Source organism: Perognathus longimembris, chromosome 12, assembly GCF_023159225.1.
Source record: "Perognathus longimembris pacificus isolate PPM17 chromosome 12, ASM2315922v1, whole genome shotgun sequence".
NCBI lineage: Eukaryota > Metazoa > Chordata > Mammalia > Rodentia > Heteromyidae > Perognathus > Perognathus longimembris.
In genome coordinates this window covers 56,486,318-56,499,016 of record NC_063172.1, presented here as the reverse complement: position 1 = coordinate 56,499,016, position 12,699 = coordinate 56,486,318, and the positions used below count along the sequence as shown (strand labels likewise).

General features: G+C 36.3%; 1 protein-coding gene across 1 annotated transcript in view; it reads right to left on the bottom strand.

Moving 5' to 3' along the window:
* Positions 1-12,699, bottom strand: part of Rp1 (RP1 axonemal microtubule associated) — a 166,788-nt gene that overhangs the window by 89,231 nt on the left and 64,858 nt on the right. The window contains exons 12-14 of the mRNA XM_048358668.1: positions 7,288-7,379; positions 2,902-3,078; positions 281-493 (exon numbers count right to left, since the gene is read on the bottom strand). Of these exons, the coding sequence (XP_048214625.1) occupies positions 281-493; positions 2,902-3,078; positions 7,288-7,379 (482 nt within the window). The remainder of the gene's footprint in view (positions 1-280; positions 494-2,901; positions 3,079-7,287; positions 7,380-12,699) is intronic.

The following is a 12,699-nucleotide window of genomic DNA, read 5'->3' as shown; positions in this document are numbered from 1 at the left end:
AACTATGTAGGCACTCAGCTCCCATCCCAGTTTCTTAAACTCAAAATATGTTTTCAATTCCCAAGTGATCAGTGTGCCCATCACATTTAGAAAATTGTTTACAACGAGAGGATCTCCTCTTCTGATACATTGCCCTTGGAATACCAGACCTCCCCACTTATCAATTTCCAAACTGTTGGCAGGTAAAATTGAACATCAAAGCACTCAGAACATATTATTCTTATGGCTATTGCTAGTGAGTTTGAAATACATGCTAAGAGACATAAGAGTAGATGCTTACTGTTCCATCACATAGGCCATCCTTAATCCTCAGATACATCTGTGTGTTCTTCAGACTTTCAAACATGCAAATCCCAGAACTGATTTTATGCACTTTCCAGTAAGATGTTTCTGACTGTTTTCCTGCTCCAGTGCAGGTCCCATCAGACTGGAGACACAGGGCCTGACACAGGCTTGTAGCCAGTAGAATTACAGCACTGTTGAGGAACACTCCCTTTAGAGTGACAAACAGAAAGGCAATGATTAACAGGTTCATGTGGTGTTAGAGAGAGAAGGCTACTGAGTCAGTTCTTACAGAGGTTGCAGTGACCAGAATCTTACTAGAAATGTTGAAGCTAAAAATAAACACAAGAAACAAGTAATTTAACTGCAATACTGAGTGAAACAAAAGTACAAGATTAATGAACATTAATGATTATGTATTGAAAGCGTGAGCATCAGATACCACACAGACCTTTTTTTATGTAAAATACAAAACACAAGTAATTCTCTTAAGAAATTTATAATCATGATAAGCAAATAACTTTGATATTAACATAAAGCACAATAAAAATAGAATATGCTCTAAGAGAACTTGGGTTATAGAAAGTACCCCATGAACATTTATGACATAGGAATGAGTGAAAAGAGGTAGCAAATACAACTAAGGTATACTTAAGCAAATCCAGTGTATCATTAGCTTAAGAAAATATAAAAACCTCCAGAAAGCAAAGTAGAAATGCACTAAGACTATAGAAAACTAGATAAAATACAAACACAAAAATCACAAAAAACAAAATATAATTGATGTATATTAAAAAGTAAGCTAAAAGTAAATGCTTATTTTTCTAGAAAACTGTCTAATTCTCTTTTAGAACTCTACTGAGTGCTAAAGTCAGTAACAAACAGTACAAGAAATGTATCCAATGCCTAACATGAAACTGTAACCTCTCTGTACATCAGTTTGATAGTAAAAATTTGGAAAAATAAAAATAAAAAAAATAAAGTCAGTGAGATGGGTATTTTCCTACACTGTGGAACAGACCATAGTATTAAAGCCTTTACTCTTACCTAGAGAGGTCTATCAGTCTTTGCCTCAGCTTCTGAGAGGAGAAGTACCATGTCTATTATCCTCATGCCTGTGAAGTGTCATGTCTATTAAGAATGCTTTTGAGCTCTTGGCCTTGGACTAGCCAGAGAATAACAATATGGCCTAGGGTAAGAGGCTTTGAGTCACGAGATGGTGCCCTCCTGAAAGTGTGGACAATGACACTGAGTCCCTACATTGTGGAATTCCAGCAAAGGTTCTGGATACCACACTTCTGCTGATGTCCTTCTTGCCTAGAAAGTAGCTCTACCTGAATCCCTGGAGAGAGGAAGAGGGCAAATTCCAAATTGTTTTTTCTCCTAGGCAGAAGCCTATGTGTCCCTTCACTTAGAAGATTTTAATGTATATCCCACAACATTTGAATAGAATAGCATGGTTGTTCTGTAAATCCTGGTTCTATAAGACATTCTAGAGAATTGTCAGGGCTCCAAATATGAGAAGGGAAGTGTCAGCATAGACACTTCTGTTTACATGTGGGCTTAATTTTGACAGGAGTAAAAATTGGCAACTTTCTGGAGGAAAAAACTGATAATATGCTCTAAGAGCCTTAAAAGTTTCAAATTCCTATTCTTAAATGCAATGTCTAGTTTATAAACTAAAGTAATTAATCAAACATATGGTCAAAGGTGTATTTCAAAGTATATATTGCAGGATCATATATAAAAAGATAAAATAGGAATTAAATGTTCGACACATACATATACAAATCCTTATGTTTGCATTTTATTGAATAACATGTTATAAGTTAAAATCATGTCATTTTGAATAAAATAATGTGCAAAATATTTTATATAGTAAATATTAAATGTTTGAAAAGCAAATAGACTTTTAGTTTGGAATATGGTCTACCGTTTACTAACCATAGTAGGTAGACCAAAACTCTTAATAACACTCAAAGTCTTTTCCATAATATTTAAAATATAGATAATTATATTTGTATTCATCATAAAATATAATATGTTCATCATAAAATATAGTTATCAATAAAATATAATTATAAATATTTTCATGATGAATGAGTTTAATCTTGCATATAGTGAGGCTCTCAGTAAACAAATCTAATACAAATAAGCCTTCTCATAAAGTATATTATTGGGCTATCATGACAATATTTTTAAGATAAATTCATAGACATACTCTAAAGAATCAGACCAGAGCATTAGCAAATTGTCATATATACATAATCATTGAAATGTATGAATCATAATTGTTAGAACAAGTCTAATATATACATCTGTTTGAAACCACATGCAAGACTCTCTGACTTCATTAGGAATTTCTGCATCCGTAGTTTTCTCTTCCAGTTTCATTTAGGTAGGCCAAGTTCCTCACAGCCGTTTTACTGCTGCTAAAGCTGGGATCTCTGTTGCTTTTCAGTGCAGGTAAACAGAACAACAATAGACATAATGCCACCTAGTGGAAAGAGATCTGATTGTATGTGGCTCAAATCATGGCTCAAATCAAGTTTTCTGCAATAAGGCAAATCAAAGTAAGTACTTAGCAACATTAACTTAAATGACTTTCCTAATGTTCACCTTGACAAGAATCACAAATTCTTTTGAAAGGTCAGCATAGCCTGCTGATGATTCTTCAGCTCTTCTGCCTTGGCGATCAAAAACTAGTGTGTGACCAGGTACCAGTGCTGACTCAAGAAGTGCACAGCGGCTGTGTTGATAAATCACCCTCAGTTCAGTCGCGGTGCCTCTGCCAGCCTAAAGAAAATGGGTACGTTATCAGAAAAAAAAAATTAAACTGTCTTGAGCAAAGCCAAAGCTCAACAAAATAAGTACCAGAAAACCAGTACTTGTAAGGGGTAGGGTGGGGGCCAAGGGGAGAAGGGTAGATGAATAAAGAGGAGAGGCGAATGTACTCAAGAATTCAATGTACTACATCCTACAAAATCAAGTCACGCGAGAGAAGGGGTGCATTGGAAGGTATATATAAGAATGTTGGATGGGGTGACATTGATCAAGATGCATTGTGTAAACTGTTTTTGTTAAGTGGCAATACATAGCAAATAAGTCATAAAATGTCTTGAGGGATTCTGGGAAGATGGTGGAGTAATAACAAGAAGTCAGAGCCTTCTCTGATCCATTAGAGGTACAGGGCATTAGCCAGAAATCCAGTCAAGAGATGACAGCAGGTAAATGAGAAGCAGTAACAAATTGTAAGATTCTAAAAGAGAAGAAAAGCAACAACAAAATCTCACCTAAACAATCACAAATTCACAGCTTAGTGTAGACTGCCACCCCTGAACACTGCGTTCTGTGATTCGGTATTTGTGTAGTCTCCTGAATGACCGCGGTTGGTGGTTTAGTGTAGCTTCATTAACATGAGGTGACAGCTGAGTGATGGTGCATGCATTGGGAAAGTGAGCCTTAAATGAACAATAGTTGATTTCAATGCTTAAAAACATGTGACATCTCTCCTTTCTCTGCAAGGAAGCTTGGTTTCAAAGCTATTTCAATCTTGTTTGTGTTGGGTTCTAAGAAAAGTAACTCATCACTCCTGTTCTCATTGTTTTATATAAATATAGGGTCTAAGGTGTAACTTCATGTTCCAGAAAGACATTTCTTACCCGGAGTGGAAGTAGGAAGGAGATAGAGCGGAAAGTCCTGTTGCAATAATTCTAGGTATAAAGGTTAAATAGAGTGAGAAGGGAAGGTTTAAGCTTTATGAAAGGTTAATGAGAAGGTGCAGTAATGTAAGCAGAAAAAAAATAAAGTTATATTGGTTTAGGGCACAGTGGAGATGATGTTAGTAGTAATTAGTGTGTGTGTGTGTGTGTGTGTGTGTGTGTGTGTGTGTGTGTTCAACACTAATGGTCAAGGAAGGGAAAAGAGAAAAGAGGTAAAAAGAAAAGGATTAGCAAAAAGACAAACAGGAAAAAATAAAACCAAAAAAAGCAAAACAATTAAATGATATTCAGGTAGTCTAGTCACTAGGTAAGTATTTAAGTTAGACTACGAGGTGGTGGGTAAGAGAGTATGAATAAGACTTTCACTCATAAGAGGATGCACATGGAGAGGGTTGTGGGGAAGGGGATGAAATTATGATCTGAAAGAGAACACTAAAAGATAGTAATGGGTTTTCAGTAAAAGGAAGGGAGCAACGCAAACTCCAAGATTAAATGGGAGAGGATAACAGGTCTATTCTAGAATGCAGAAATCAAAAGATTATTTACAGATGACAGGGAAAAAAAAAGAGTTTAAGTACAACAAAGAAAACAAACAGTTGAACCAAGATAGGAACAAAGGCAGACTCCTTCACAGCAATTGTGGATTTCCGGTTGAGGTAATCGTGTTAGTTGCGGTGGTTTTCGGTGTAGGTGTGGCCACGTAGCTTCCCTCACGAGGCCTTCTATGGAGGACAGGCTTGAGGTGAAGAGGAGGCCAGTGCCTCTGTTATTTGGCTCCGCGGGGCGTCTAAGGGCTGCTTACTGCCAGGAGTGGCCTGATGACCTCTATAAAATGTCAAGCTGTGCTAGACATTTCGGGCTGTTGCCCCTTGGTGACACATTCCATGCACGCACTAGGCTTCCTGGGCACCTGGTGCCAGCCCGGGGCCTCTGCTCTCCCTCGGCTGGCAGTCCACGCCATGGTCTCCTGGCACAGCTGCCCACAGGCGTTCGCAGCCTCTGGTTCCAGGATGTGGACTTCCTTAGCACAACTGAAAGGGTTTCCTTGTCCTTCCTTCTCAAGCCTTTTATAAATGATTTAAAAACAAGTTCCACAGCCACCTGCCCTCTGCCCTGCCAAAGGGCACCCGCCTCTTATCACTGCGCTCCCAGAGAGCCCTTTCCAAACGACTACCGTCTTGCTCACAAGAACACGTTCCTGCTTCAGAACAACGTTGGAGGACCTGTCTATCCTCCCTCCATGCTCCAAGGGGGCGGGGGGGGAGGGGAACCAGAGGCTGAACTTGAGTGGCTAGAACCAAGACTATCTAGTAACCTTGGAAAAGCTCAACCGGCTTAGCAGAGCATGTAGTAACAGCTATTCACATTCAAGAAACCATCGAAGGGTGAGCATGGTGGCTGGGGCCTGAAATTCCACTACTCCACAGGCAAGGTGAGAAGAGTGTCCCCATCCTAGGCTGGTCTGGGCAAAAGCACAAGACGCCATCTAGGAAACAACTATAAGCCAAAGAACTAGAGTGTAACTCAAGTGGTAGAATGCTTGCTTAGCAAGCATGAGGTCCTGAGTTCAACCTTTAATACAAGAGGAAAAAGGCAAGAGGGGAGGGAGGAAGGAAGCATCTAAAGTTCAATTAGTATAGCATTGCAACTAGTATAGATCAAAACTAGAAAGACTCTCACTTGGTACTATCACCCCCATACCAGATGAAGTCTCCTGTGAAAGAAGATAAGTTTCATAGTAAGTAAATGGACTCCACCACCAACTTAGGGTAACCTAGTAGGATAGAGGCTGAGATTTGATTTTAGAAAGTCAGTGATGTGACATTGCTTCAACTGTTAATTCACTGAGTAGATTCACATACTCGCTACACTCATGTCTTAAGTATGATCTGCATAATGAAAAAAGCACAGTGTTGACTATTATGTTAAGCCCACAGCAAATGAGAAACAACTTCTTGGAGAACATTTAATTAATTACTTAGCCTGTATTACAAATAACATAAGTAGTTATTTCAATAACTATTTCCTGTCTTAAGTTGAATGAATTAGAATTACTCTGCACTACTGCATAATGTTTTATTAGGAAGCTGTTTCACAAGTCAAACTGCCTACATTCAATTCCTGCTTCTACAATTGCTACTTTGTGACCCTTGGCAATTCAACCCTTCAATTTTTCATGTTCTGCTTCAGATAAATAGGATCAATGATGAATTTTCTCACAGGACAGATTGAGGATTAAATATTGTAAGACATATCAATATATAGAACAGTGTATGCTAAACCATGTTTTTTAAATTTTAATTTATTACAGGATAACTTTTTTATTGTTTTGTTTTTGTTTTGTTTTTTTGCCAGTCCAGGGTCTTGAACTCAGGGCTTGAGCACTGTCCCTGGCTTCTTTTTGCTCACGGCTAGCACTCTACCCACTTGAGCCACAGCACCACTTCCGGCTTTTTCTATATATGTGGTGCTGGGAAATTGAACCCAGGGTTTCACGTACACGAGGCGAGCACTTTACCACTAGGCTATATTCCCAGCCCTACAGTACATATTTTAATGCTATGTTCCAAACATACACTAAGTAACATAAAGCATAATTAGGCAAAATTATTATTTTCCCCCTAACAATATGGTCCCTAGAGGGAGCATGGTCATGTTTGGTATTTTGATTTTCAAAATTCACTAAACTTTTACCTGTTATCAGAGAATTGGTCTATTTTTCCTGGGTTAAATTTCAGTTGTTAAAATCTTGAACCAGGACCTGGGAATATGGCCTAGTGGTAGAGTGCTTGCCTTGTATACATGAAGCCCTGGGTTCGATTCCTCAGCATCACATATATAGAAAATGGCCAGAAGTGAAGATCTTGAACCATTTCTGCATTGGTATCTTAAATTTTAGTGAAACTAAGAGAAAAATGTAAAAAGTGCAAGAATAATATGATTTTTAACTACAAAATTACATTCAATATAGGCACAATACTTCCATGTGACAGATAAAATATAGTACTGCTGAGTCTAGTGGCACTTATCCATAACCCCAGCATGCCGAAGGATCAGGTGGTTGAGGGCAGCTGGTGAAGTACAGTGAGATGCTGTCACACACACACACACACACACACACACACACACACACACACACACCAGCGATGATGATGGTGATGATGATGATGATGATGATGATGATGATGATGATGATGACCACGACAATAATGTGAAGGAGGAGGAGGAGAAGACAAAGAACAAGAAGGAGGAGGAGGAGAACTCTACTTACCATTCCAGTGACAAATCCATTGTCAAGAGCTAGAGAAAGATGTCTCATCTCATGACTTCGAAAACTACATATATTCCCTTTGTTAAAGATAACATCAAAGAGACCTAGAAAACATTTTTAAGAATTAGAAATATGAATGCTCTAAAAGCAATTTAAATGCATTTTAATAGTATATTTATATGTTTCAATTAAACGTTTGTGATTTATCAAAAGACAAAATGTCTCCTTTAGGATAGATGACAAACTGTAATATAATGAATGTATATGCTTTATTCTGCATGGGTATATTTTTGTACTTAACATCCACTTGATTTCATGTAAACTTCAATTAACTACATAGTCAAGCACCTTTATTTAAGAGTACGGTACACAGGATCCCTAGAAAGCCCCCCAAAAATTTAAATGAATTTCAATAAATATTTAAATGAATTTATATTCATTTAAAGTCATATTTATAATGTGAAAGGTTTGAAGATTAGTTCAACAGTCCACTTCAAACGGGAATCTTTTGCATGATCCATCTCTAATTTATTTTTTTCTAACTAATAAAATGTATCTTAATAAATGCATTAATGAACTAAAGAGATTCACAAAATTATATCATGGTGATGAGTGATTATAGTTAATTCTAGAGGTTAGAATGGTATAGAAATGAAGAAAGAGATAAAGCACCACTATCTAATTCCCGCACTTTTTCTAAGGCAACATATCATGATGTTATCTGAGTCTTGCCTCATAGCTGTGGTCCTCCTACCTTAGCCTCCTGAGTGCTGGAATGGCAAGTAGGAAAAACCATGTCCAGCCTAATTCAGAGCCTGTTAATCACCAAGGAACCCACTAAGCAGTAAATCCATATTCCTACTCCATACTCAACAAACATTTTACTTTCTCTGAATTTGCTTCTTCAGAATAATTCACCAAAATGTAACTTTATGTGACCATTTTATGTCTAGCTTTGTTCATACAGCACAAAGTTTTCATAGTCAACCCATGTTGTAACATACTTCATTTTTTATTCAATTTTATTTTATTTTTGTTCATTTGTATTATTATAGCTTTTTGTTTATGCATTCAATCATTGATATGCATTTGACACTATTGTGAATAGTTCTTCTATGAACATTATATACAAGCTTTTGTTTTCAGTTCTCTAGGGTATATTCCTAAATGTAGAATTGTTAGGTCACAAATAATTCTGTTAACTTCTTATTAATTATTAGATTATTTTTCAAAGCAACTGAATCATTTTCACATTGTCACAAGTAATACATGAGAATTCTAATTTCTCTATATCCTCATCAATACTTGTTATTTTATTCTATCTTATAAACCAAAGTGAAGTTGTATATCACTTTGGATTTGGTTTGTATTTCTGTGATGGCTGAACAGCTTTTCATAGGTTTGTTGCCCATTTCTATAGTTCTTTGGATCACTGTCTACATAACACTGTTCATTTTTTAATTGGATTGTCTTTCATTATTCAATTATAAGAGCTCTTTTAATATATTCTGAATGCTATACTCTTACCAGGTCTGACTTGCAAACATATTTTCTTATTTTTGTAGGTTTCCCTAGAATCTCTTGAAAGTATCCTTTGATTTAAAGTGCTTTTTAATTCTATGGTGTCCCATTTATTTTTCTGCTGCTTGCATTTTTAACAAAACATTGACTTTCAAGGACATGTAGCTTGCACTTATGTTTCTTTCTCAGACTTATATTTTAAGCTCTTACATTTCAGTCATGCACTTACTTATGAGTTAAATTCTTTGCAAGAGTGAGGCAGGGATCCAACCTCATTCCTTTGCTATAGATACCTAGATGTTCCAGCACCGTTAGTTGTTGAAGACACTAGTTTTCCTTATTGGATAGGCTTGACACTTTTACTGAAAAACTGTAGAGCATGAATCTCTAGTCCCTTAATTTTATTCCACTGATCTATATGCCTGTTCTTAAGCCTCCGTGCCTATACCTTATACCTATATTCCTATCCTTATGTGATTATTATTGCTTTGTTGTTAATTTCTTAACCCAAATGTAAATTTTCCAAATATCAAAATTTCTTAAAATTTCTTTTAAAACATAGAATCAGCTTTTCCATTCCTTCAGAAAGGAGTATCCGAATTTTAGTGGTAATTGGATCACTTTGAGAAGTACTGCCATCTTAATAATATTGAGATTTCCAGTACCATAAACATGGGATATCTTTCCCTTGCTAAGTGTTCTTTCTTCCAAAATATATTCTTGTTCTCAGTGTATAAATGTTACTTCTTGGTTTAATTTATTCCCAAGAAATAGGTGCTATTATAAATAGATAGAATTAGACAAATGACTTTTGGCATTGATCTCATATCCTACAGCCTTTGTGATTTGACTTGTTAGATGTAACATTATTTTGGTATAAATCCTTGGATATTTTCTATATGTAAGATCAAATTATCTATAATAAATTTTTACTTCATTTTTTAACTTGGGTTCATTTTATTTCTTTTTCTTCCTAGAACTTTCAGTAAAATGTTAAAAAAAGAAAAAAGAAGTTGTGTAAATAGGCATCTTTATCTTGATTCAGATTCATAGGTAAAGTTTCAGTCTCATCACTGACTACCGCCATAGCTTTGAGATTTTTCATAAATATTCTTTACCATTTAGAAGACACTACTGTCTATCCTTACTTTTCTTAGTGAATTTTTATCTTGAAATGGTGTGTGGTTCATTACTTTTCTCTTTTCCTAATACTTGTATTGCACTATACAGGGAACAATTTATGAAGTGTAACCATGGTCATTAATGAGGCATCAATATGAACACTGTAGACATTATCTATGGACTTTCCCTTTGCATCACTGAAAAACGGCGATGTAGAACAGTGGCATAAGAAAGAATGAGGAGCAGACCAGATTATTGTCCTTTCATTCTTATCCTTTACTAAGTATGAAGGGGGAGCTCATGCTAGCGTCCAGAGGAAGTATGAGAACAATGTGAGAAGCTGCCTTTCAGAAAAAGCAATGTAGGAACTTATAGGTTAATAATCTATTACTCAAAAACTTCACACTTTAAAACAAAAATTTATTATCCTACAATTTCTGTAGGCCAGGAGTTTGGAAGTAACTTTTCTACGTGGCTCTGGGCCAGGGGATCTCATGCAGTTCAATCAAGTTGTTGGGTGTAGCCATTTAAAGGTTTGACTGAGGCCAGAGAATCCTCTAGAGAGATGACTCACTCACATGGATATGGGCAAGAGACCACATGAGTTCCTTGTCCCCTAGCCTTTCAACAGGGCGCTTGCATCTCTTTATGACACTACAGTCCCACACAGTCAGTGATCCAAGAGAGAATGACAGCAAGAATCTATAATGCTCTTTTAGATTATTAGCATGATTATATTCACAAAGGGATTTCATTGTGATATTTCCATACACAGATATTATGTACTTTGATCAGTGTCACCCTAGCTAGATGATTCATTCTGAAGCCTCATCCTTCTGCCTTCCACCTTTTTAACAGTTTTACTGGGTTTCATTATATTATTTTCACGCAATATATAACGTGCTTTGAGGACACACCATGCATTGCTTTCCCCTCCCCTCACAGAAATTCAACTCCCAGTACAGTCCCTTGTTAATAATCAAGTCCTTGTAATACTTTCTTTGGCCTTCTCTTGAAAGTAATTTCTCCCATATTCTGTTTGATAGAAGAAAGTCACTAAGTACATCCCATAGTCAAGGGAGAAGAATCAGAATCTAACTTTGGAAAAGACCAGTGTTATTTATGGGCATGTCTTAAAACCTACACATTAAAGAATATGGCTTCCAGGAAGCTGGAACATGTGTTTGGCAGGGGGAGTAAATGAGTTCAAGGGAAGAGAAATAGACAAATAGAAAAGGGAAGGGTGGCCAAATGCAGTCATAATACTCAGTATATGTGAAAATGGAACTAGGAAAGTTGAGGGGATAGAGGAGTTGGGAGAGAGGAGGGAGAACGATGAAAGGGGTGACATTCATCAAGATGCATTGTACTCAGAAACTCCCATGTTCAACTGAAATCACTGTAACTACTTGAGGATAACAAAAACAAATGAAGAAAATAAATTTGATATGATTGTCTTTTCTATAGGTAACAAGTGTATATGTCATCAAATAAACACTCCCAGACTGGAAAATAAAAACATACTATTAAGACCCTGTAAAACTATGAATATAGACCATGCAGAAATACTCAAGAAAACAGAGGACAATGATACATTGTTAACTCCCAGCTGGGTCACATTGAAAATATTTGAAATGTATGCTTAATCCTTTCAGGAATATGTATCAAATATATCTAAATCTAAGTTTTTATGTTTTTCTCTTGAAAGATTACTACCACAAAATGAGAAAACGATACGAATCTATATATTAGAGGAAGTTTTTTGAAGTTCTAGGGAAATGAAGTTTGTAAAAGTAAACATGACATAAAAATAGTCATTCAGGTTTGGCCTGAACAAAAATAGCAATTGAGGTTCAGGGTTAAAGCCTTAATAGCTATGGTTGTCCAGACCTTCCTTTAGTTATAGTATTCCTCCAAAAAAGGTCAGAAGAAGTTGGACACTGGTGGCTCACACCTGTAATCCTAGTTACTCATCAGACTGGAAATCTGAGGATCACAGGTCAAAGCAGCTCAGGCAGAAAAGTCCATGAAACTCTTATCTCCAATAAATTACCCCCACCAAAAAAAAAAAAAAAAAGAGTAGAAGTGGAGCTGTAGCTCAAGTGTAGAGCACTAGCCTTGAGTAAAAGAGGCCTAGAAGCAGTGTCCAGGCCCAGGAATGGCACAAAAATAAAAAAGAGAAAAGAAGCCTTGTCTGTGACTACCGTTGTCCACTGTTACTACATAGTTTTTAATATCTTATAGCTTTATAACCATAATATAAAGCTCCCATTGTGTTTGAAAGAGTTCTCATGTTATGTGTCTGCTTTTGTTCCAATATTACCAAGATAAGTTCAACAGCACTCAGGAATACAAGATTCTAACTTAATGAGTATGAAAATAGCTATATTCACAACTGGCTCGACAAATGAATAGAAGGACTATCTTAAATGATAATATAAAATTGTTCTGTGGAGTAAATTACAAGTAAATTACAAATTATGTCTCAGAGATATATTCTTAAAATAATTTTCTTCAAAGACGTCCACTGGTCAGCATTCATCACAACACTTTCCAGGCATATGAAAACTGATTTATTAGTGTGAATTTATGGAACACTGAGCTCAATATTAGGTAATAATCCTGCAAGTAATCCTTATGATTATTTGTCAGTTGCACTGAGAAAAATAACTCACACTTTCCTGCACCTGCCTTTTTCCGGCTGTTCATTCTGTTTTCTGTGTTACAAGACTAGAGTATGAATACTCTAGAAAAAATGAAGGCTAAAAGCTTCTGGTTTTG